At 49.7% G+C, this 26,243-nt stretch overlaps 1 protein-coding gene across 1 annotated transcript; it reads left to right on the top strand.

Moving 5' to 3' along the window:
- Window positions 1–21,855: 21,855 nt before the first annotated feature.
- LOC109758449 (bZIP transcription factor RISBZ2) lies at window positions 21,856–26,105 on the top strand. The gene is made up of 6 exons (XM_020317306.4): window positions 21,856–22,589; window positions 23,749–23,842; window positions 24,298–24,496; window positions 25,089–25,164; window positions 25,254–25,379; window positions 25,579–26,105. Exons 1-6 carry the CDS (start codon window positions 22,215–22,217, stop codon window positions 25,927–25,929), a joined length of 1,221 nt encoding a protein of 406 aa, XP_020172895.1. The 5' UTR covers window positions 21,856–22,214; the 3' UTR covers window positions 25,930–26,105.
- Window positions 26,106–26,243: the final 138 nt, after the last annotated feature.

Raw genomic sequence — 26,243 nt, 5'->3', positions numbered from 1 at the left:
TAACCGGCTAGCAGCACGGCCATGTCCGATAAGACGGAGTGCACGCAACATGGGTTGAAGGAAGGAGTAGGTCAACACCGTTGGCCGTCAGGGCAGCAAGCCACAACACCAACCCACCGGTGAATCGCCGGCCACCCGGTCCGATCGCCGGCAGCCCACCGCCCCGTCGCGCCACCAGATAGGGACGCTAACCCAGGGGCCGCCCTCCTTGATCCAGGGCCCTACGCCATAGATCGGGAAGGGTTGCGCCAGCCCTGCCACGAAGGCCACCACTAGGACGCTGGCTGGCCGCCACGCCGTCGTTGTCCATTAGGGCACCTTGCTCCAGGTCGACGCCGCCACGATCCAGATCAGGATCACACCCTCGAGATGGGGCGTCCCGCGCCACCCAAGGACCCGAGAGAGGAGGCAGTACCTCCGCCGCCGGCGTCGGATGCACGGACTTTGCCCAGCTTCGATCACCAACGACGGCGGAGGGGAGGGAGGGGAGGCTGGGAGGACCGGCAGCTGGGGCTGGGGCCCCTCAGTCGTCCGTGCGAGGGGCGACGGAGGGAAGGGGAGGCCTTGGGAGCGTCTTTGTCGACGAAACAAAATGAATGGTCTTTGCTTTGCCTTTTTGGACGAGGCTAAGAACAAAACAAAGAAAAACGCTAAAGCGAGCATTCAAGAGCGAATCTGTGCTCACCATCATGCAAAGTTGTCACATCCATCCTGAAATACAGGGATGAGCATGGATCACGTTGCAATCCATCGTGTGATGCCGCCAGGCCACAGGTTGTCGCAATTCACCCACAGGACTGAAAGTTCAAAACTAGAGGCCCAGATTTACGTTATGTTCCAGGCCGCTATAAAATGCTCATCTATTTTTCGTGGCGTAGCTGTGACGAGTGGGTCTACGTCAGTGGCCCAATCTGACCTCTCATAAACTTTGTCCATTCATTGGTTCACCTTTTCTTTAAAGAGTGGTGCAAGTTTTCCTTTTTGTGGTGGAAAAGGTGGTGCAAGTTGCCATGGAGCTTTGTCCTGAATAAGTAGATGCACTGAAAATGAAATGTATGAAGGATGAGAATAAATCTGTATTCTGAGATACAAGAGATAAACATGCGTAAACTTACCTGCTGCGGCGCTTCCTTGTCAGGACTATCCGGAGGCAGGTTGGTCGCAATGCTGCGGCGGGACACGTGACGTGGGCCCGGCCCGCATCTCCGCCTGGATCTCCGCATGCTGCTCCAGCATGAGCAGCTTGTAGTAGGTTATCTTACTGCGGACCATGGTGGCGTCGGCGTTGGCGAGCCTCCAAAGGGATGAGAATAGTGAGAGGAGGGGGCAACGGTGGCATGGACGAGAGGAATGAGAATGAGACGACTTAGGGTTGTCTTGCCATCTAGCTTAAATAGCTGGACTTGGTCCCTCAAGCGTCATGTCAGAGCAGCGCCACATGGCACAATGAACGCATCCTCGCCTAAAATTGGAGGAGCCGCCCGTCGGACCGATGGGTTTCCGCGTAGGACCCGCCCTCTAGTCTGAGGTGGCGGCCGCATCCAGGCGCGTCCAAACGTCCCTATATCCGCCCCACATATGAGTTGGATATGGGGTGTCGGTCATTTTTGACAGGTTGGGTAGCATTTCCCTGTCTGGGCTGGCCGTCCAGACGTTTGTGGCGGGTATGGGGGCTTCGGTTGTAGATGCTCGGAGAAAAGGGTCTAGTAAGGGCACATCCTTAATTATGTAAAATATTGCTATTTTATAATAAATAAAAACATGACAGAGATGTTGCACAACGAAAATGTCACCACAATTCAAGACACAATCTTATTCCACAAAGCACGTTTAAGAGGACGACTGCCCTCTTTTCTTTGAAAAGAAACGGAGAGTCTTTGTCGACGGAGAGAAATAAATGGCCCTTGCCTTTCTGGATTAGGGAAAAACAAGGATATCCTTTAAACAGCCAAAGGAGCAATCAAGAAAGAACCAATGCTCGTCATTTTTGTCACATCAATGGTGCAAAAGGTAGATAAGAATGGACCAAGTTGCAGTCAAGCGTGTCATGTCACTGGTCGCCATTAACGTACAGGAGCTCCATCACCCATATGCTGAATTGAAACGAGAGGTGCACCTGCCATCTCCATTTCCTTTTCCCCGAATCAGTAGGAAAATGAAAATGAAAGAACATTTATGTGGTGATAGGCGAGCCTGCTAAGTCTCCGTGCCACACTGATTTCTGATTATTTTTTTTTGCCAAAAAACTTCCAATCTATTTATCTTCAATCATGGTAGTACAACGAACAGTAGAAATAATAAAAATTACATTCAGATCCGTAGACCACCTAGCGACGACTACAAGCACTGAAGCGAGCCGAAGGCGCGCTGCTGTCATCGCCCCTCCCTCACCGGAGCCAGGAAAACCTTGTAGTAGTACAGTCGAGCGCCCCAAACCCACCTCAAACTCCCGGGCGAACAGCCTGGTCACTGATCGGTCACAAAAATTTGACCCAGACGGATGCCTCAAACCGGCCTCAAACACTCGGGCTGATCGACACCCCTCATATCTAGCCCACATAGGGGGCGGATATGAGGCAGCCCATGCACGTCTGGGCGTGACTGGGCACCCCGCTCCAGATCATAGCGGTCCCACCTGCAGCCACCCAAAACTCCTTCCTCTCTTATCTCTGCACCCAAATTTTAGTCCCACCTTGCCGCGAACGCCAACCAGCTTAAATAGCCGCGTGGGCGGATGGCGGCAAGCTTCTCTGTCGTTGCATAGGTCGATCAATTCTCACTATGTAAACGAGGTAGCTTGACACTAGATTACACTTTATCAATTGATGGTTGTTCATAGAGTGTCAAATTCATCTCGTTCATATACCTTGATAGGCCTACGATAATGAAAGAGTAATTTATCTTGTTCGTCGAATTTTATTATTAGCTACACCCAAAAAGAGTTGTGCAAACATCAATATTTCATTTGTGAAGGAGATAGACCATGACTATGAATTTTCTTTGTTAAGCAAAGAAGATTCACAGTGACAATATATCTCCTTAACAAAGAATGCAATGATGATTGAAGCTTTGCTTCTGGACGACTCGGCTGTTTAAGCTGGTCGACTAGCTCCTCGTGCTGGTCGACTAGCTCCTCATGCGGCGAGGTGGGACTAAACATCTGAAACCCGGCTATTTGGTGTTATCACCTGATCAATTCTAGCTAAACAGCCCAGCCATCCCAACATGATCGACATGCATGCGTTTGCATGTATTAGATGTTTTAGATATAGGGTTTATGGTTGCAAATGACCAAATCCGAGGCCTGCCCGATCACTGTCTGTGGGCTGGATGCTTGATGGCCCAAAATTGCAAGTTGCGGCTGTAGATCTTTTTTGGAGCCAGAGTTGCGGCTGTAGATGCTTTTACGTGGTTCATATTTATATGCTTTAAAAGTGAGAGAGAGAGAAAGCGAACTGAGCCTAGCTCAAAAGGTTTGGTTTTTTAATGGAATCAACCCATCATGATTCAAGTCATAGATTTAGCACTGGTGTTTGTATTTTTCTGGATTTATTCTAGGATTTTCAACGATTCTCGCTTAGTGGGAGGAGACATTCCAGTCAGCCATGGAGGCATTGTGGTGGCTTCACCAGTCACACAATGATTCCCTCGAAGGTACTCATAAGGGCAGTGTCGTGGTTTTGTCACGGCAGATGTCCTAAGGAAAGGACTTAGTCGTGGAGCCATCGCGTGGGTTAGCTTAAAGGGGTTAAAGCGGACAAGGGACGCCGAGAGTTTATACTGGTTCGGCCCCTTGCGGTGAAGGTAAAAGCCTAATCCAGTTGGTGTGGAATTGCTAGGGTTTCGATGACCAGGGAGCGAATACGCTTTGCCTGAGTCTCGAATTGTTGTCTGTTGTCCACAAACCGCCACCGGGTCGTCCCCTTATATACATGGGTTGACGCCCGTCGGTTTACAAAATCCCGAGGCCGGCTCATAAACGTGTCCGGCCCGGTCTCTACTCTTTCTATCTTACAACACAAGTTTACATATCAACGCCGGTTTATGTCTACAGACCTTAAACCGGCTTTTGGGCCCTGGACCTTCATAAAGCGTCACCGTCTTTGTCTTCATGGGCTTCAGATACAGTGAACCATTATGGGGCTAACCCGGCCACTCCTGGCCGGTTTGCGCCCAGTAGTAATATCCCCAACATTAGGCCCCAGATTGATTTGAACTGGTTCATGTCAATCCTCAATATTTAAGAAGAATCTTCTTCAGCACCTTCACATAGTCTTGTAAACCACCGTGACGTCACCTTCCAGGACCATGATAAAATCGCCATGACGTCATCTGTTATTAAAAACTGCGTATAACCCACCTTCATTGATGGTCCTCCGACAATCGAGGCAACAGAGCTGTCACATATCCCATTTTTTCGGGCTCCTTGATTCTCGCGCCTACCTTTTATCCATTCACCTTATAAATAAGGCCGAAGGGTCCCTTTCACTTTCCCCCTCGTGCCTCTTCGCGTCATCTTCTTCCTCGCGCCGACCGACCCTCAAGCTCTGCCGCCGTCATCGTCCTTCGCCTCTGCCTCAACGACGGCCGCTGCATCAACCTGACCGTACCAGAGAAACGCGACGATCCTCCGCTGCTTCCTCAGCACCAGTAAGTTCCTTCTTTCCTCACTCCAGATCTACCATTAGGGTTCGGTGTTCTTCATAGCTCTTCAAAGTTCTTGAAACTGTTCTTCCTTGTTCCTCTTCAGTAATACCAATGGCTAGTTAGATCTGATTTCTCCAGCCCCCTTATGGTTTAAACTCCCTTTTTCTTTGTTAGGGCTTAAAACTCATCTTAACTTGCTGAACTCTTCAAACGCTTGAACTAGGTCAGAATATATTTTGATTTTCCAACACACGGTAGATCTGAAATTACCATGTCTCGTCGTGAAACTTGTTTTTCCTTCACTTACGCACCTTTAGACATATATCTTCAATACCAGATTAGGCGGTTTAACCTCATAGAAAAATGATGACCCAGTAGATACCATTAGTCCCCTGTTGAACCGCCAATGCATTCGTCATTGTACTGTCTCTATTGTCAAACTCCGGTTTACCGACAACAAACCCCTGTTTAACAATATGCTTACGTCCTTGTACTGCTTTTATAGCTGTTCACTGTGTATTTTAAACCGGCAATAATCATGTTTCAGCTTCTCACTGCAATGGCCAAGCAAGTCTATGAATGCAACTGGGTTCCTTCCCGGGTCACGGAAGATCAGTTAAACAGATGCGTCATAACGGGCGCTTTGGCCAAAAAAGATGTCATCCACTGGAGGGCCCCTGGCCCGGAAAATCCTCCTACACCCAAGGATAGAGAGGTAGTCGTTTTTGTTGACCATCTGGGCCGAGGCTTTAGCCCTCCCGGTTCAAAATTCTTCCGAGATGTATTGGCTAATTTTCAACTCCGCCCTCAAGACATCGGTCCAAATTCTGTGACCAACATCTGCCACTTCCAAGTCTTTTGTGAAGCTTATCTGCAAGAGGAACCTATAGTTGAACTGTTTAGGGATTTCTTTCACTTAAACCGTCGCACAGAGTTCACATATGGACCCAATACTGAATTGGGCGGAATGGCGGTTCAGAAAAGGAAGGAAGTCACTTTCCCTCATCCCAAGCTCCACAGTCACCCCAAAGAATGGAACCAGACCTGGTTTTATTGCAAGGATACATCTCCAACTGATGAAAACCCCCTGTCGGGTTACTGCCCTGAACGCCTTAGCAATACACATCCTTTCCCTCAGAGGTTAACAGCAAAGGAAAGGGCCAACTATGCCCCACAGCAGTCGAAGCTTAGAGCCTTTATGGCTAACGGTTTAACAGGTGTTGATTTTGCTCGTTGCTGGATCGGCTGGAGCATCCTACCCTTAAGCTGGTGCCCCGGCTTGATGTGTGAATATACAGGGAGTTTGACCGACCCTCAACGGCACATTAATATTCAACTGACAGAAGCTGAAATTACTGAGGCTATCAAGAAAATGTTAAATGAACCGGAGGCCGTCTGCAGCCAAACCGGACTAAGTCCTTTCTGTACCTTTAACAAACCGCCATCTGTAAGAATTATCTAACTTCCTTACTATAAGTTACCTCTTTTCAGCATATTTCCTGAGAGTTTGTCTGATTTTGACAAGGTGATGATCCGTTCTGAAATAAAAAGCCACAAGACAAACCAGCAAAACCGCAAGACAAACCGGCCAAGCCAGTTCGCCCAAAGACCAAGGTTGTTAAAAAACCTGCCAAGAAAAGGACCACTGCATCCTCCGAGCCAAATGCTGATGACGATGTGGGTAACCCGGAATCAGAGGTAGAACTTGACTCTCTTGGTTCATTTTTCGTACACCTCATTGACAATGATTATTATCAGGACGACTCTGAAGGCAGTCATGCTGATGATGTAGAGGTAATCATTCTTTCCTCCGATTCAGATCCTCTGCCAACATCAAAAATCCGTCGAGCAAACCGAAAAGTAAAATTTTCTCACCCCTTGCTTACTTGGACCCAAACTTTTTTTTGAAGACGCAGCAGCACGAGGCTCGCCGCACAACCCGGCACAGCGGCCAGGTAGTTACCTCCGCCGGTTTACCAAATACTCCGGTTCAGAAACGCCGATCAGAGGTCTCTTATACCCTTGACACTTCATGCCCCAAAGCGGGTTGTTTCCGCCAGCCTCTTAACCCATCTGATTCAAATTATCAGGGTACTTCCCACTCATCTTCTGGCGAGTCATCAGCCACAAAACTTCCACCCCTCAAAACAGTTCTTGGGTGAGCTATACACTTGTTTTTATCCCTGATGTGTTATTTTTATAGACTGTACTGATCCACATATTTATGTTTCTCAGTGCCAAGCCCAGACCCAGCAATAAGGCTCGGTTGAATAAATCGGCTGATGATAGCGTGGCTGTTGAATCGGAAAAGACTCCAGATCCTGAAGAGACCAATGCTAATGCCATGCTCAATGATCCGCCGCTTCAGGACCAGGACTTGTTTACTGAACAAGTAGAATTGACACCACAAGCCATGCTGAAAATCCGTCCAGCCCGGCCCGACCTGATGATAAACCGGCCAGCCCAGCTAAGGACACTGACAAACCGCCAACTCCCGTGAAAGCTGCTGAAGATAAAGAGGATGATGTTATAGTTACCGGCGTGGGCCACACCGCTCCTGGCAACCCAGTCGCTTTATCCAAACATAGCGCCAAGGACAAGCTTTCTGCTATGGGCAAGGGCAAATGGAGCACCGATTTATCCAGCTACACTCATCTCAGCACCCAAGACATTCACTCTGGCTTCTTGAATCGTCTGTACACCAGTCGTGATCATGAAGCCGGTTTAGTAAATCTGATGAAAGAGCGATATGAGGTAACCATACAACTATGTCTCTTATGTCCATTTTCAAGTATCAACTCCAGTAGCCCCCAAGCGACGGTTTATGATACCAATCTAAACCGGGACTTAGTAACAATCTTTATATTTGCAACACTGCATTTCTTTTTTCACTGGTGTAGCCCCCAAGTGACGGTTTAACTTTTATAAAGATGAACCGGGACTGTAGAAGAATTCGCATATCAGCAGTTATGAGCAAACACACATTAGCCCCCAAGTGCCAAGATTAATACATGTATTGTGCTTGGGACTTGTAGAAATTTCTGATAAGGAGCAAATATGCATTAGCCCCCAAGTATCAAGGGCAGAACTTGTTATGTCCTTGGTACTTCAAACATGTACTGTCAACTCATTATATATCTGTCTCTTTATAGGCTGAGCTGAGCAAGAAGGAAGCTCAAACCGCTGATCTGCAAGAGAACATCAAGTCTCAGCAAGCCGAAACCTCCAAAGCCAGGGAAGAGTTGACTAGCGTTTTAGACGCTATGGAGAAACTGAAAGAGAGCTTCAACAAGGAGCGGGCGGATTGGGAGACAGAAAAATCCGCTTTGCGAAAAAGGGCCGAAGACGCAGAAGCAGCTCTTAAACCGATGGTAGATGAACTGACTGGTGTAAAGCGGCAGATTCATGCCATGACTGTTGCTGTGTTCGTTAAACATCTTTTCCTTATGCTTTCAACATATCTTCCCATGTGTTGCCGGTTTACTGATGTTTACAATGATGCAGGAACTCGCATTAGCCATCTGGGCTCTGATGTTCAAAAGAAGCTGAAGGCTGCCTATACTCTGATAGAGCAGTTGTATACCGGTGCGCAGCGGATCATCTACACCGCTTCACACAATAAGCCTCCCCCCACTTTAATCAAGGAAACCTTAGAAAGGTTATCTATGCTTCCTGCCCGGGTAGAAGAACTTAAAAAGTCTGCTGCAAGAGCAGGCGCTCTGACCGCCCTAACCCGGGCAAAAGCATGGGTACCTAACTTGGATCCAGTGGAAGCGGCCAAAGGCTATCCCAGCTTGAAAGAAGACGGATCAGAATTCGGCAATGATGACCTCCGAGCCATAAACCGGGAAGTACGTCCAATGGCTTGTCAACTGGCTGAAGAGGTGGATCTCTCGTACTATCAGGCGAGTTATGATGACAAGAACAGACGGGTTGTTGCACCAATTCCGGAAGCGCAAAATCTTATCCCACCAATCCGTAGGCACACTTATGCCCCTGACATTGAACCGTCCACGCTTATAAGCGATGAAGCTGTATTCCAAGCCCTAACTGGGATCGACTGGGCAACTGTTGACTTCCAGCCACTGGGTAGAGAGGAGGGAGTTGAACCGATGCAAGATGATCCGCAGCCGTCAGGCCAAGCTGGTGACGAATCCTGATCCGGAGGCCAGTTTAGTCTTCTACATGCCGCAATACTTATTGTGCAACAATTATCCTTTTGGGCACTGAAATGCCTTGTAATAGGCTAGTTAAAACACTTGATCTGATATGCCTTCGTGCATATTTATGTGTGCCTGACATTTGTTGATCCGCCATGCTTGAAGACATATTATGCTCATAACTCATAACGATTTACTCAAGCTATTCCTGCACACAAGAAGTAGATAGTGTCCTGGCGGTGTACCGCCGGACGGGTCATGATGCCCAGATATATAGCTAAGGTGTATAACCGAAGCTGAAAAAAGATGATCAAATATGAAAAATAATTCATACCTGTGACCTTAGGTTATAATGTTGGCTGACCAACTATTGTAATGAGGGTAACAACCCTAATCCGGAGCATTAGTAACTCCTATTATATGATGTCGGTTTACAATAAAATCGTTCCGGGTTGTGATAAACACCGGTTTATTCAATACTGGTGACTTTTAGTCTAAACCAGACCGGGTTGATAGTCTCCGGATTATAATTTGATCATGTACTGACAACTTGGAGTTGACAGCCTAACCGGGTTGATGAACACCGGTTTAAAAACATCACAAATCTTGTCAAAAGAGAGAAAACTTAGCAAAAAGCGAATAAAAACCCTTGTAGTCGAGGCTTTTCATGGGCTGCTAGGCCCCAAATTCGAGGCTTTTCATGGGCTGCCAGGCCACTGAGTTAAACCATTTCACAAAGCCTTTTAAGATGGTCCTCAATCCTTAACCAATCATCGTTTTAACTTGACAAGTTCAGGGTCTTTATTTTAGAGTAACTTGTCAAAGTTCGAAGGGTCATACCAGGTTTACCTGGGCGGAGTGACTTACTTAAATAGGCAGGTTAACCTGGGGTTTTAGGTGTATACACCAGGCTTCCAAGCCATGGCTTGATAGCCTATTACAAGTGTAGATTCTTTGTTCATTTCGACAGCAAAGAATCCCCAAGTAACATTTTGAGCTGTGCTCAGTGGGTGCCCATGTTTGAGTTGTTGTTTTATAACACTCTCTTTGGCCCCGGATTGATTTGGCTTTGAGCCGATCAAGAGGTGTGACTATGGTTCGGATACGACCAAGCCCCCAAGTGATGTAATATAAAGCTTTGAGAAGCTGAATCAAGGGGTAAACCAGATGCCGCTTTATAAACAGAAGCTCCATGTAACCACACATGATGTAAGAAAAACAACAGATACCCCGCTTTAGCTGAGGTTCCGATTTATTATATTGATCATAATATATACATTGTCATAATATGTACATAAGCATAGCCTATGGCTCAAGTATAGTAGGGCCGAAGATGAGCAATATTCCACGACCGGTTGGTCTCCTCCTCCGATTTACGTGAGTCTTTGCGCTCTCGAACATCGATTAGGTAGTATGACCCATTGTGCAGATTCTTGCTGACCACAAAGGGTCCTTCCCAAGGGGGGGATAGCTTGTGCATATCCGTCTGATCCTGGATGAGTCGAAGCACCAAATCGCCTTCTTGAAAGGTTCTGGTTCTAACCCGGCGGCTATGATAACGACGCAGATCTTGCTGATAAATCGCCGAACGGGCTGCTGCCATGTCACGCTCCTCATCTAACAAGTCAAGAGCTTCCTGCCATGCCTTCTCGTTGTCAGCTTCAACATATGCCGCTACACGAGGTGAGTCATGACGGATGTCACTAGGAAGAACCGCTTCCGCTCCATAAACCATGAAGAACGGTGTGTACCCTGTCGATCTGTTGGGTGTGGTATTGATGCTCCATAACACAGAAGGTAACTCCTCAACCCAACAACCCGGCGTCCGTTGCAAAGGAACCATAAGCCAAGGATTGATGCCTCTCAAGATCTCTTGATTGGCCCTCTCCGCTTGACCATTGGACTGGGGGTGAGCCACTGATGATACATCAAGCCGGATGTGCTCACGTTGACAGAACTCCTTCATGGCACCCTTTGACAGATTGGTACCATTGTCTGTTATAATGCTGTGTGGAAAGCCAAACCCGAAGATCACCTTTTTAATGAATTGAACCGCCGTAGCTGCATCACACTTACTGACTGGCTCTGCCTCCACCCACTTCTTGAACTTATCAACCGCCACCAAAAGGTGGGTCTTCTTGTCCTTGGATCTCTTGAAGGGCCCAACCATATCCAGCCCCCAAGTTGCAAACGGCCAAGTGATTGGAATCATCCTCAATTCTTGAGCCGGTACATGAGCACGTCGTGAGAATTTTTGACATCCATCACACCTTTTGACCAAGTCCTCGGCATCAGCATGAGCTGTTAACCAATAAAAACCGTGATGAAACGCCTTGGCCACCAAAGACTTTGAACCGGCGTGGTGACCACAATCTCCTTCGTGGATCTCACGCAAAATTTCACGGCCTTCTTCAGGAGACACACAGCGTTGAAACGCCCCTGTCACACTGCAATGATGTAACTCTCCATTGATAATAGTCATGGACTTGGACCGCCGGATTACCTGCCTGGCCAAAGTTTCATCCTCTGGTAACTCGCCCTGGTTCATATACGCCAAATATGGAACCGTCCAATCCGGAATAACATGAAGAGCCGCCACCAACTGAGCTTCCGGATCAGGAATAGCCAAATCCTCTTCTCCAGGGAGCTTGACGGACGGATTATGCAACACATCCAGGAAGACATTAGGTGGAACCGGTTTACGTTGGGAACCCAAACGGCTTAAAGCGTCCGCCGCTTCGTTCTTTCGCCGGTCCACATGATCCACCTGATAACCTTTGAAGTGACCTGCAACAATATTGTTGGGGAACGTAGCAGAAATTCAAAATTTTCTACGCATCACCAAGATCAATCTATGGAGTAATCTAGCAACGAGGGGAAGGGGAGTGCATCTACATACCCTTGTAGATCGCGATGCGGAAGCGTTGCAAGAACGCGGATGAAGGAGTCGTACTCGTAGCGATTCAGATCGCGGTTGATTCCGATCTAAGCACCGAAGAACGGTGCCTCCGCGTTCAACACACGTGCAGCCCGGTGACGTCTCCCACGCCTTGATCCAGCAAGGAGAGAGGGAGAGGTTGGGGAAGACTCCATCCAGCAGCAGCACGACGGCGTGGTGGTGGTGGAGGAGCGTGGCAATCCCGCAGGGCTTCGCCAAGCACCGCGGGAGAGGAGGAGGAGGGAGAGGGGTAGGGCTGCGCCGAAAGAGAGACGTTCTCGTGTGTATGGCAGCCCCAAAACCCCAATATATATAGGGGAGGGGGAGGGCTGCGCCCCCATCTAGGGTTCCCCCCCCCCCAAGGGGTGCGGCCAGCCCTAGATGGGGCTTGGGGGGCGGCCAAGGGGTGGAGAGAGGGGGCGCCCCACTAGATGGGCCTTAGGCCCATCTGAGACTAGGGTTTCCCCCTTTCCCCCCTTTCCTGCGCCCTGGGCCTCTTGTGGGGGGGGCGCACCAGCCCACCTGGGGCTGGTCCCCTCCCACACTTGGCCCACGCAGCCCTCTGGGGCCGGTGGCCCCACCTGGTAGACCCCCGGGACCCTCCCGGTGGTCCCGGTACATTACCGATATCACCCGAAACTTTTCCGGTGACCAAAACAGGACTTCCCATATATAAATCTTTACCTCCGGACCATTCTGGAACTCCTCGTGACGTCCGGGATCTCATCCGGGACTCCGAACAACATTCGGTAACCACGTACATACTTTCCCTATAACCCTAGCGTCATCGAACCTTAAGTGTGTAGACCCTACGGGTTCGGGAACCATGCAGACATGACCGAGACGTTCTCCGGTCAATAACCAACAGCGGGATCTGGATACCCATGTTGGCTCCCACATGTTCCACGATGATCTCATCGGATGAACCACGATGTCGGGGATTCAATCAATCCCGTATTCAATTCCCTTTGTCTATCGGTATGTTACTTGCCCGAGATTCGATCGTCGGTATCCCGATACCTTGTTCAATCTCGTTACCGGCAAGTCTCTTTACTCGTTCCGTAACTCACATCATCCCGTGATCAACTCCTTGGTCACATTGTGCACATTATGATGATGTCCTACCGAGTGGGCCCAGAGATACCTCTCCGTTTACACGGAGTGACAAATCCCAGTCTTGATTCGTGCCAACCCAACAGACACTTTCGGAAATACCTGTAGTGCACCTTTATAGCCACCCAGTTACGTTGTGACGTTTGGTACACCCAAAGCATTCCTACGGTATCCGGGAGTTGCACAATCTCATGGTCTAAGGAAATGATACTTGACATTAGAAAAGCTCTGAGCAAACAAACTGCACGATCTTGTGCTAGGCTTAGGATTGGGTCTTGTCCATCACATCATTCTCCTAATGATGTGATCCCGTTATCAACGACATCCAATGTCCATGGTCAGGAAACCGTAACCATCTATTGATCAACGAGCTAGTCAACTAGAGGCTTACTAGGGACATGGTGTTGTCTATGTATCCACACATGTATCTGAGTTTCCTATCAATACAATTCTAGCATGGATAATAAACGATTATCATGAACAAGGAAATATAATAATAACCAATTTATTATTGCCTCTAGGGCATATTTCCAACAAATATCCACCTCATGACGATATGTCGCCATGAGTGGGTCCTTGGAATCCCAAGTGCCGGACACTTATTGAGCCACCAGGTCCAAGTCACCGAAGCACTTAACTCGGCTTAGGTTCATCTCCTTAGCCATCCGAAGACCATGGAGTAAGGCCTCATATTCAGCTGCATTGTTAGTGCAAGGGAACATTAAACGGAGAACATAACAAAACTTATCACCTCGTGGGGAAGTTAATACGACTCCAGCCCCCGAGCCCTCCAATTGACTGGACCCATCAAAATGAATAGTCCAATAAGTATGATCCGGCTTCTCTTCTGGCGCTTGTAGTTCTGTCCAATCATTGATGAAATCCACAAGTGCCTGAGATTTGATCGCCGTTCGGTGTATGTATTTCAACCCGTGAGGCCCAAGCTCGATGGCCCACTTAGCAATCCGGCCAGTTGCTTCCCTGTTCTGGATTATATCCCCCAAAGGAGCAGAGCTGACCACCGTGATGGGATGACCTTGGAAATATTGCTTAAGCTTTCGGCTTGCCATGAAAACTCCATACACCAACTTCTGCCAATGCGGGTACCTCTGCTTGGACTCAATAAGTACCTCACTGATATAGTAAACCGGCCGTTGAACCGGATATTCCTTTCCGGCCTCCTTGCGCTCCACCACAATAGCCACGCTAACAGCCCGGGCATTAGCTGCCACATATAACAACAATGGCTCTTTGTCAACCGGAGCAGCGAGAACCGGCGGATTAGCCAGCTGCCGCTTTAAATCCTCAAATGCTTCATTAGCGGGGTTACTCCGGACGAAGTTATCCGTTTTCTTTAGCATCTGATACAAAGGGATGGCCTTCTCGCCAAGGCGGCTGATAAACCGGCTCAACGCGGCAATCCGTCCTGCCAGCCGTTGAACATCATTGATACACTTCGGTTTGGCCAAAAAAGTAATGGCTTTGATCTTTTCCGGATTAGCTTCAATGCCCCTGTTAGACACCAAAAAACCCAAGAGCTTGCCTGCCGGTACACCAAAAACGCACTTGGCCGGATTAAGCATCATTTTATAAACCCACAGGTTATCAAAGGTCTCCTTCAAGTCATCAATCAATGTCTCCTTCTTCCTTGATTTCACCACAATATCATCTACATATGCATGAACATTGCAGCCGATCTGATCATGAAGACAATTCTGCACACACCGCTGATAGGTCGCCTGGGCACTCTTTAGCCCAAAGGGCATAGACACATAACAGAAGGCTCTAAAAGGAGTTATGAAGGTTGTCTTCTCCTGGTCCTTAACTGCCATTCTGATCTGATGGTAGCCAGAATACGCATCCAGAAAGCTCAAACGCTCGCAACCCGCCGTAGCATCAATGATTTGATTAATACGAGGGAGGGCAAAAGGATCTGCTGGATAGGCTTTGTTGAGATCTGTGTAGTCCACACACATACGCCAAGTGCCATTCTTCTTGAGCACCAGCACCGGATTAGCCAGCCACTCAGGATGAAATACTTCAACGATAAATCCAGCCGCCAAGAGCCTGGCTACTTCTTCACCAATAGCCTTGCGTCTTTCTTCATTGAACCGGCGAAGAAATTGCTTGATCGGTTTATACTTGGGATCAACATTGAGAGTATGCTCAGCGAGTTCTCTCGGTACACCTGGCATGTCAGAAGGCTTCCACGCAAAGATGTCCCGATTCTCACAGATGAACTCGATGAGCGCGCTTTCCTATTTCAGATCCAAGTTAGCGCTGATGCTAAACTGCTTGGACGAATCGCCGGGCACGAAGTCAACAAGCTTAGTCTCATCAGCAGATTTAAACTTCACGGCCGGATCATGCTCTGTAGTTGGTTTCTTTAATGAAGTCATATCTGTCGGATCAACATTGTCCTTATAGAACTTCAATTCCTCAGTTGCACAAACCGACTCAGCGTATGCCGCATCGCCTTCTTCACATTCCAAAGCAATCTTGCGACTCCCGTGCATTGTGATAGTCCCCTTATGACCCGGCATCTTGAGCTGCAGATAAACATAACAGGGCCTTGCCATAAACTTAGCATAAGCCGGTCGTCCAAACAGGGCATGATATGGGCTCTTGATTTTCACCACCTCAAAGGTCAACTTCTCTGATCTTGAATCATGCTCGTCGCCAAAAGCAACCTCCAGAGCTATCTTACCAACGGGATATGCCGATTTACCAGGTACCACACCATGAAAGACCGTGTTGGACGGTTTAAGATTTTTATCTGTTAACCCCATGCGACAGAAGGTTTCATAATAAAGGATATTGATACTACTCCCCCCATCCATGAGTACTTTGGTGAACTTATAACCTCCCACCTGAGGTGCCACCACCAATGCCAGATGACCCGGATTATCAACCCAGGACGGATGATCCTCTCGACTCCACACAATAGGCTGTTCAGACCAGCGTAAGTATCGGGGAACCGCCGGTTCAACGGAATTCACTGCCCTTTTATGAAGCTTCTGATCACGCTTGTCCAGGCTAGTGGTGAAGACATGATACTGCTCGCTATTCAACTGCTTCGGGTTGCTCTGGTAACCCGACTGCTGCTGTTGCTGTTGCTGATTCCCCTGATTATTATAACCACCTTGGTTGCCCTGATTGCCTTGATTACCCTGTCCACTCTGGTTGTCGTGAAAGCCTGAACCGGAACTACCTCCACCGTAACCCGGCCCATGAGATCCGGGGCCTGAACCGCCACCCGGTCCACGATCATACCGAAAAACATCAGAGTTTTTGAACTCTTGCATGATGTAACAATCTTTCCAGAGGTGCGTGGACGGGTTCTCCTTCGTCCCGTGCTTTGGGCAAGGCTGGTTCAACAGATAAGACAGGCGGTCCGGATTAGGACTTGGTCCTCCACCGCACTGGGGCGGTTTACCTTTACGCCGTTGGCCTTTGTCCTGCGCGTTGGTATTAGCCACAAAATCCAAGCTATTATCCACTTTACGCTTACCGTTGTTTCCATGGCCTGCCGGGTTGTGCTACTGCCCCTTGGTATGTCCGCTCTTCTTTCCCTTCCCTGTCTTGTCATCGTCAGACTCGGGGTCCTTGGTACCATCAGAGTCGGCATATTTCACCAGAGCAGCCATGAGAGTCCCCATATCATTGCAGTGGCGTTTGAGCCGTCCCAACTTCAGCTTCAGAGGTGCGAACCGGCAATTGCCTTCCAACGTTAAAACTGTTGTGTCAGCGTTAATGCGGTCCGATGAATGCAAAATCTCCGAAACCCGGTGCACCCAATGGGTTGTTGATTCTCCTTCCTCCTGGACACAGGCAGCTAGGTCCACAATTGACATGGGCTGCTTGCACGTATCCTTGAAGTTCTGGATAAATCGGGCCCTCAGCTCGACCCATGACCCAATGGAGTTAGCTGGTAACTTTTTCAACCAAGTTCGAGCCGTTCCTTCCAACATCATGGTAAATTATTTAGCGCACGCCGCATCGTCCACATCCAGCATCTCCATTGCCATCTCATAGCTTTCCACCCATGACTCGGGGGATAAATCGGCGGTGTAATTTGGCACTTTTCGTGGGCCTTTGAAATCCTTGGGCAGGCGCACGTTGCGCAGTGCTGGGACGAGACACGGTACTCCCAAAGAGGTAGAGGTAACCCCTGGTTCCACCGATGTGGTTGGACGAACCGGAGTAAGTTGGCGGGCCTCATGCTGTGCTGCTAACTCGGCTTCTCGACGAGCTCTAGCGCGATCCACCACATCCTGAGCATCACCACCACCACCCGCCGGGTTATGGCCACGGGCGGATCACGGTTCCGCGCATTGCTTGATACTGCCGGTTCATCCATACGCCTGCTGTAGCTCCGCTTGGGCGGGGACTAGAATGGATCCTCTCGCGACTATATGAATAAGCCTACTGCTGAACCAAAGCTGTCTGAAGAAGCTCCCTAGCCCGTCGAATCTCGACTGCCACCAGAGACTCGTCTTCGATCGGAAGGGCCGCCGGCCGTGAAGCGGCAGCGACAATGTTGTCCATCAGGTTAGAGTAATGACCCGGTGGTGTTGGGACATGCTGTGGCAAAACGTGATTATGGCGAGGCGGATCCACCAATCGTGGCTGAACCGGCGCCCCCGCTCCAGGTGCCTCCGCCCGGTTTACCATCGACGGATTACTGGTCCCCGCTCCTGGGGTTAGGGATGGCAGCTTTGCCCATGGGTATGGGTACCCGCGGGTACCCTACCCGAAAACAACGGGTATGGGCAAGACTGGAAGAGATTTTGTACCCATGGGTAATAGGTATCCATACCCGCAAAATATATGGGTAGGATATGGGTATGACATTGCGCCCATGGGTAACCCAATGGATACCCAGAAACAATTAATAAATGAAAATAACTCCTATGACATGTGGGGTCATCATCCAACTCCTATGGCCCATCCTAAGTCTCGATTCATTAAATTTTCCATAGCTCATAGGCCCGTAATCACCTGCTCGCCACTCCTCATGCGTCCTATGTGACTCGTTGAAAAGTTGAAAGCTTGACTCTTTGCTACCAGACTCCTATCCAACGCTCGATCCAGCGATTCCCCATTCCCAGCACGACCTCCCACTGTACCGGGTTTCTACTAACCGCCCGCTCATACTCCCTTGATGCCTCCAAGAGGCCACCCACCATAGTAGCTCATGTTAGTGATATACTACTCATCCATGATCACTTGAAGTTTAAACCCATTTCTCTACATTTTGAAATTTTAAATGCTATAACTATTATATCCACTGGATACCCATTGGGTATAGGATACCCGATGGGTATGGGCATGGGTGCCAATTTATGCCCATGGGTATTGAAATGGGTGGGTATAGAAATTTTCTGTGGGTATGGGTTTGGGTAGAAGAAGGTTGTACCCGCACATACCCTACCCATTGCCATCCCTACCTGGGGTGTTAAAGAGGTTCCTGGCCTCATAAACCAGCGGCAGGCGAGATTGGTACCTCCTCTTCAGGACATCATTTGACGCACTCTGATCCAGCATAAGCCGGTAAGCCCGTGCATCCAATGCGGCCCGTTCCGCAGCCATCCTGGTATCCTCAGCTGCCAAGTCGGCTTTGGCCTGGGCGATCTGATCCTTCACCTTCGCGATTTCCGCATTATGTGCATCTTGATCCGCCGGGTTAACCTCCGCCATCAGCGTTGCCAAAGCGTCAAATAAATCAGATAGAACCTGAGCCGACGGTTGCACAGGGCCTCCTGCCCCGGCCGCTGTCGCTGCTGCTGATCCGGAAATCATCGCTGCCGCGGTCAAAGAGTGGAGCGCTGGTTGCGTACCGGCCATGAAGATCGCAGCCCGGTTTGGCAGATCAAAGGGGTCCAGAATACTGTCGCCATCGGAACAGCCCCCAATCCGGCCATCTTGCAACTGATATAACGACTCGGTCTCTCCAGTTGATGACTCGTCGCCGGAATAAACGACGTTTTCACCACCAGATTCCGATCTATCCTCAGATTCCCCTCCGTGGATGACTCCCACGAAGGCATGCTTCATGACAGGCTTAACCCGGGCAGATCTCGCACGCTGAGCCGTTTCGACGAGGTCGGTGCAGATGTCCAGCTCAGGGCCCGGTTCGCCGATCTTGCCAATGAAGACGTGTATGCCACCAAAGGGGACCCGGTACCCGTACTCGATTGAGCCGGCCTCGGGGCCCCAGCCTGCATCGTCGATGTAGAGCTTGCCACGACAATTCTTGGTCATCCGGCCCACAGCGTAGCCCTTGAGTCCTTCGAAGCTGCCCTCTAAGAACTTGAAACTATCGTGCGATAGCCCCATGGTGGGCGCCAACTGTCGTGGTTTTGTCACGGCAGATGTCCTAAGGAAAGGACTTAGTCATGGAGCTATCGCGCGGGTTAGCTTAAAGGGGTTAAAGCGGACAAGGGACGCAGAGAGTTTATACTGGTTCGGCCCCTTGCGGTGAAGGTAAAAGCCTAATCCAGTTGTTGTGGAATTGCTAGGGTTTCGATGACCAGGGAGCGAATACGCTTTGCCTGAGTCTCGAGTTGTTGTCTGTTATCCACAAACCGCCGCCGGGTCGTCCCCTTATATACATGGGTTGACGCCCGTCGGTTTACAGAATCCTGAGGCCGGCTCATAAACGTGTCCGGCCCGGTCTCTACTCTTTCTATCTTACAACACAAGTTTACATATCAACGCCGGTTTATGTCTACAGGCCTTAAACCGGCTTTTGGGCCCTGGGCCTTCATAAAGCGTCACCGTCTTTGTCTTCATGGGCTTCAGATACAGTGAACCATTATGGGGCTAACCCGGCCACTCCTGGCCGGTTTACGCCCAGTAGTAATATCCCCAATAGGCAGGGAGTGTGTGCGTGTTTATGGGGATGAATGTATGTGTACGTATATGAGCGTCTGCATCTATACCGTGTTAAATAAAAATGAGAGAAAAAATACCGTGTCAATTTTTTTAGAAACGAAATGATGAACATCAATGCTCAAATAAAAGCCGGTTTATTTTTCAAATTTCGCTCCAAACACCATGCACTGTTTCTTTGATATAAAGGAAAGGTAAAATTGACCTAAAAAAATCTCCGCCGGTACAACTTAGCACAACTAGAAAAACTAAGTTAAAATTGTGTGTTAGGAGTTCCAAAAAATAACAGCTCGTGGGTGCAAATCATTGAGCCCAGATCCTGACCCGCGCCCTCCCTCCCTCCCCGTACCCCCCCCCCCCCCCGAGCAGGGCGACCGGGGCGGCCCTCCCTCCCCTCGCCGCCCAGCCCCCTCCTCCCACCCCTCCTCCCGCCGCTGGCATGGCCGGGCGTTTCCCGCGCGGCGCCATGGCGAGGTCGGCGGTGGCGGCCCTCTTCCTCTCCCCCTCGCGATTCCCCGGCTCGGGCGGCGGTTTCCGGCGACGGTGCGCCTCGGCGGGCGGTGCTCCGGTGTAGATCGGGCGCAGATTCGGCGGCGACGCGGCCCTTTGGCGGCTGGCGGCGGGGGTTGGCCGGCGGAGCCCTGCAGGCCCAGATCTGGGCCCTTTTGGGCCCGATCTGGGTCAGGGCGGGTTGGTCTGGCCTCCGGCGGGTCTCCTCCGGCTGGGCTGGCGGGATGCGGTCGTTGGGTTCGGCGGCTCTGCGCTGCGTCGGCTGCAGCGCGGCAGCAGGAGCTTAACGGGTCCGATCTGGGCCCGGCTGGGCAGGGGGTCCGGCGTGCTCCTGCGCCTGCGTCCGGTCTGCTACGGCTTGTGCCAGTGGAGGTTGTCCCCTCCCACATGGCTGTGGTGCTCCTGGTCCCTATCGGCGGTGGTCTCGTTTGGTTCGGCCGGCCTCGCAGCGTCTGCGGTGGAGAGACGACGGTGGTGTCCTCGTGACTGTGGTAGCGCAGGTTGGTGGGCGGTTGGCGTGGTGGAGCCGCCGGTTGGTCCTGGGTTGTGGGTATGAGGGGTAGGGCGAAATCCCTCTCGGGTCCGCCCAGCACCGACGCGGTGACGCCTGCGGGCGCCATCAACCTTCTTGAAGGGCGTCGGGAGTACCTCTCGCCCGCTTCCCTCCGTGTACCGGGAGAAATCCTAGGATTCGTCCGGGCAGCAGCGTCGTCGTCATCGCAGTCCTTCTTGAAGGTGTTGCTTGGTTCGCGGCGACTCGATGGCATTGGAGCGTGGTGGATGTTTCCGGTGGGCGCAGCGGTTGCGGGACGCATCAGCTCTCGTTCATCCGGTGCTGCCGGCATTTCTTTCTCTTGCTTTTCTCTTGTTTTTCTTTTGGGCATGATTGTGTTGTTTGCCCCAGCATCGAACTTCTGGCTGTATCGAGTGGTTGCTCTATTAATATAGCGGGGCGCAAGCCTTTTTCGGCAAAATAACAGCTCGTACCCAGGGCACCCAACCGCCAGGGTTTCCCGTACCTCCTCTCTTGTATCCTTAGGGCTATGGAGGCACGATGGATCTTGACCTTTGCCGGTTGGAGGGTTCCCTTTTGTGTTGTTTTTAGTTTTGTTAAATGGTGTCTTGCTCGGAGAGGCGAGGCAGCGACGTCTCTCTTAAGATGTAATAAGGTTCCTCCCGCTTTGACCCCGTCTCAGTGGTGCTTCTAGTGTCATTAGAGGACGTGTGGAGGTTTATCTCCGGCGGATCTCGCGGTGTCCGGTTGGCGTTTCTCTTTGGTGGATCCACGTGGATTCGGTTTTCGTTCGTCTATGTTACGCTGGTCTTGTCGGGCCTTTGAGTCGCTCTAGTGCTTGCAGTCGTCGTTAAGTGTTTGCGGGTCTGGATGTAATTGTTATTTTTTGTTTTCTTTGTACTATTTTGACAGTTAATGAACAAACCAGAAGTCTCTCCCGAAAATAAATAAATCAAAAAGATAAGATAAGCAAGGCTACCCGCGCCACCGGCCTTCTAGGAAAGCATCCATTTTGAAACTGAAATAATAGGAGTGCAATTTATTTCTAAAAAGGGAAAGCCAAGAAAAATCAAAAGCTCAGATTCTCATCTAAAAAACGGAAAAGGGGAGGAAATCCGCGCCGCCGCAATACCGCCGCGTGCGCCGGCGCGGAGCCGTGCGCTCGTGATCGCCCGCCTGCTGACTCACCATTTTTCCCTTTTACCAACCAGCCAAGCCACCATCCAATCCCCGCTCCCTGTCTCTTCCTCCTCCCTCCCACTACCCGTCTCTCCCCTCTCCCCCCAAGCGAAACACAACACCGACCAGAGAGGGAGGAAAATTCCCGATCAAACCCTCGAATCCTCCGCGGCCTCGTGGAATCCCAGCCCGCCGCAGCCTCGCCCTCCCCGCGCCGCGGTTCGGGATCAGGAAGGTTCGGACGGCGGATTCCGGTCGCATGGAGCGCGTCTTCTCCGTCGAGGAGATCCCCGACCCCTTCTGGGGCCAGCCGTCGCCGCGGCCGGCGGGGGCGTCGGCCGCTGGCCCCGCGTCTTCCGGAGGGGGCGGCGCGGAGGGCGCGATGAACCGGTGCCCGTCCGAGTGGTACTTCCAGAAGTTCCTCGAGGAGGCCGTGCTCGACAGCCCCGCCGCCGACCCTGGCCCGATGGCCGGTGCTAGCGGGGGCGGAGTGGGGGCCGCGGAGGTGAAGCGGACCGCCGCTGCGGTGGCGCCGGCGCCGGCGGCGACGGGCGCGGTGGTGGACCCGGTGGAGTACAACGCGATGCTCAAGCAGAAGCTCGAGAAGGACCTCGCCGCCGTCGCCATGTGGAGGGTACGACCGTCAGCTCTTACCATCTTATTAGGCGTTTCGAATGCTAGGCCGTGCTCCGAAATGTTTAGCCATTTTATTAGATCGGTCATTGTGGTTACCTTATACTACTAGTAATGTGATCTGCAGAGCTCTGCATTGCCTGCTCCCTTCTAGGAATCTGTATATGGTATATACAATACGACTGCTTCGGTCCCGCCTTGGCTATGATATTGTAGCATCTGCGATCTGGATGGGTTCGGGCAAAATCTGTCTTCATAGTGCATCATCTGTAGTTGTACCCCAAATAACAAAAACAAAGACAAAAACAAAATGGTTTATCCTTATGTGTAGGCATTGGCTAGCATAGAGATCACAGAATGTGTTGCGAGTTTGATGATTCTGTGAATTTCTGACTGTTTGGGAGTCCAATGCGGCCACCATTCGATCACTTTTTGGTGAGTGTTTGGGTGCTCAGTTTGAATCCCTGTCGTAAAGCAGATGTGCTTGTGCTTTAGTTGGCTGATGTCACCTTTATTTGTCTTCTGTCTGTTTCCAGTTGCACGACCAATGATATTAGCTTATTTTGTTATGCTTGGGAATTATATGAGCTGTTGAGTTTTGACTTCAGCACATTAATAATTTGATTTGCTCGTTAATCAGAACTTCTCTCCTTATGTTCCCCCCACTAAAGATGTGCTGTTAAGTTGTGTGTCTTTTCCTCGTACTGTTATGTCATTCCAACTGTAGCCTTTTCAAAGAACTAACCCTAAAACACTCAATCTGTGGGGGGAAGACAGCCCCCGGGGGATTTTTGGAAGGTGAGGAACTCCCTCGAACACTCTCATGTGGGGAGCTGGCACTAAACGTGCCAGTGAGGGGGATTTTGTATGCGGGACCCAGGCTTTGAACCCGGGTCGGCCGCCCCACTATAGGAGGCGTTACCTGGAGCTGAATAACGTGTTCGCTTCTAACTTCTAAGAACTAACTCTATATTTATTGCTTTATTATACACTGCTATTATATTTAAAAGGACAAGTAAGTTCACGTGCTTTTTTTTTATTTTTAATGCATCTCTGTTATTCTGCTCATTTGTAACACTAGCTTGTGTCATTTTCATTTTTAATGCATTTCTGTTATTCTGCTCATTTGTAATACTAGCTCATGTCATTTTCGTCCGCAGGCCTCTGGTGCCATGCCTCCAGAACGTTTTGCAGCTAGTCCGTCATTGCCAAATGCAGATGTTCAGCATATAGGCACTATTAATCCCATAGGAGGTACTTATCTTCTGGTCACATCTTTGAACTAGTTAGGAACCTGCGGTAGGGAATGAACTACTGTGCACCATATTTGCTTAATGGTTCTTAAATCTTTGATTTGTTACATCTTTTTTCTGATTCTCATAAAAATGGAAATATTCTATTTGAAATGAACAGTGTTAAATTGTATTTCTTGGAATCTTGTTAAAACATTTCTTTGCTGGATTGCCTGCTGGCAAGCGTGTTTATGTTTATTCTCTTTCCCCGACCTAGGAGGGCACACTCAGTATCCTGTTTTGAGTTCTCAAAAGAAATCATCCTGTTTTTTCCTTGAGCAGATAGACTTCACAGTTTAACTGAGTAGTGTAAATTATAGTTCCGTGGCATCATGCTATGCCATGTTGTGAAACATAAGCAGAAAAGCATATTCTGTGATGCTGACATGACATGTCTGGCTTTTGGACACATATTAGGTAATGTGGTTCCAGTTCAAAACAAGCTAGCTGGTGGCGCAAGTGGGGTGTCGGGTCCGCATCTGGTACAAAATGCCGATGCCCTTGTAAAGCAAGCTGCTAGCTCTTCTTCGCGGGAGCAGTCAGAAGATGATGATATGGAAGGAGAAGATGAGATCACTGGGAATGGTGCCCCTACTGATCAAAGACTGCGGAGGAGGTAATCACTTTTACCTGCTTGTAATTATATGCACCATCTTGTTGTCTCGTCATGCACGAATGCCCTCAAGTTAGCCCTTTCTTTAGAATTTCCCACTTGCTTAGCTCCGTCAGTTTCCAGCAGTATCATCATCTCTTTGCCATGTTACACAGCAGAGTAATTTGTATGGGTGTTCATATCTTGGCTACAGACATAGGTCATTGCTTCTGTGCTTTATGATTGTTCAATGGACAAGTAAAGGTTAAAAAACGTATCCATATCATATTCGTTAGATGACTTGTCTGATACTGATGGAGTGATTGTATCAAGTAGAATAAAAAAGATATGAATGGTCTGCTTAGTACAGGACTGAAAATGATACCACAGTTAGATACAAGTATGCACAGCGCACTAGGCGTATAGATTGCAGAACGGCATTTCGGTCTTTAGTAATGTCAAACTATTGAACTGTAAATCATGGTATGCTGGTTTGCACTTTAGCATCTTTTTATCGTGAATAGTGTAACTCCTGATGTTGTGCTGGGGTCTCTCTCTATGACGCTATTGAGCGTCCACTTCTTGGATATTATGCTAGCTTCTTGACTGGTTCCAGGAAGCAATCCAATCGGGAATCGGCCAGGCGTTCAAGAAGCAGAAAGGCAGCTCACCTGAATGAGCTAGAAGCACAGGTCTGATAATTTACAATGTCGTTTGTTGATGGACACATGATACTGAAATCTTCGCCTTATGAATTTTTGTTGTGGTTGGCTCGTTACAGGTATCACAGTTAAGAGTTGAGAACTCGTCACTGTTAAGGCGACTTGCTGATGTTAATCAGAAATACAATGGTGCTGCTGTTGACAATAGGGTATTAAAAGCAGATGTTGAAACCTTAAGAGCAAAGGTATGCTCCTTTATTATATGCCTTTTGTGCTATGCATCTGTGTCTCTTGGATCGGCCGCTTAGGCTTGTTCGAAATGACATTTCCACCTCAGACTGCACGATACCCAGTTTTTAGAGAAAGATCCGTTGCCACTGTATCCTATAGTCTTTATGTTGGCCATTGTCTGCTCTGAACATACTTACACACCAAATTTCTCAGGTGAAGATGGCAGAGGACTCGGTGAAGCGGGTGACAGGCATGAGCGCTCTGTTCCCTGCTGGCTCCGACATGTCATCCCTCAGCATGCCCTTCACCGGCTCCCCATCGGAGGCCACCTCCGACGCGGCCGTCCCAGACGACCTTAGCGCTTACTTCTCGACAAGCGAGGCCGGAGGTAACGGGTACATGCCTGAGATGGCTTCCTCTGCGCAAGAGGATGACAATTTCCTCAACGAGGCCATGGATACCGGCAAGATGGGCAGACCTGATTCGCTGCATCGTGTGGCGAGCCTGGAGCACCTCCAGAAGAGGATGTGTGGCGGGCCGGCTTCATCTGGATCGACCTCGTAGGAGCAGCCCGCTCCTTGGGGCCAGGAAGTCCCACGAAATTATTATTGGGCGGACATATCTTGGTGGTGGATGTTGATAATCCTATGCTATTTGTTCTTTGGCTGTGACCTCTAGTGTCCTCGTCGCTATGTTCCTGAAACACAGCAGATAGTAAAACTGTGCGTTGTCATTGCTCATTGCTGCCGGGTACTTTGGATGGACGTCGTTTCTGGCAGCCTGCTTTCAAATATTTTATCTTCTTTTTTTCGACGAACATTAAAAGTGAACGAACGAGAGATCCTGGCTATTAACATCTTCGCCTGTAGAAACTGCAG

This window comes from Aegilops tauschii, chromosome 5 (assembly GCF_002575655.3).
Source record: "Aegilops tauschii subsp. strangulata cultivar AL8/78 chromosome 5, Aet v6.0, whole genome shotgun sequence".
NCBI lineage: Eukaryota > Viridiplantae > Streptophyta > Magnoliopsida > Poales > Poaceae > Aegilops > Aegilops tauschii.
Note: the sequence above shows the minus strand (reverse complement) of the source record. Positions and strands in the feature narration are given on the sequence as shown.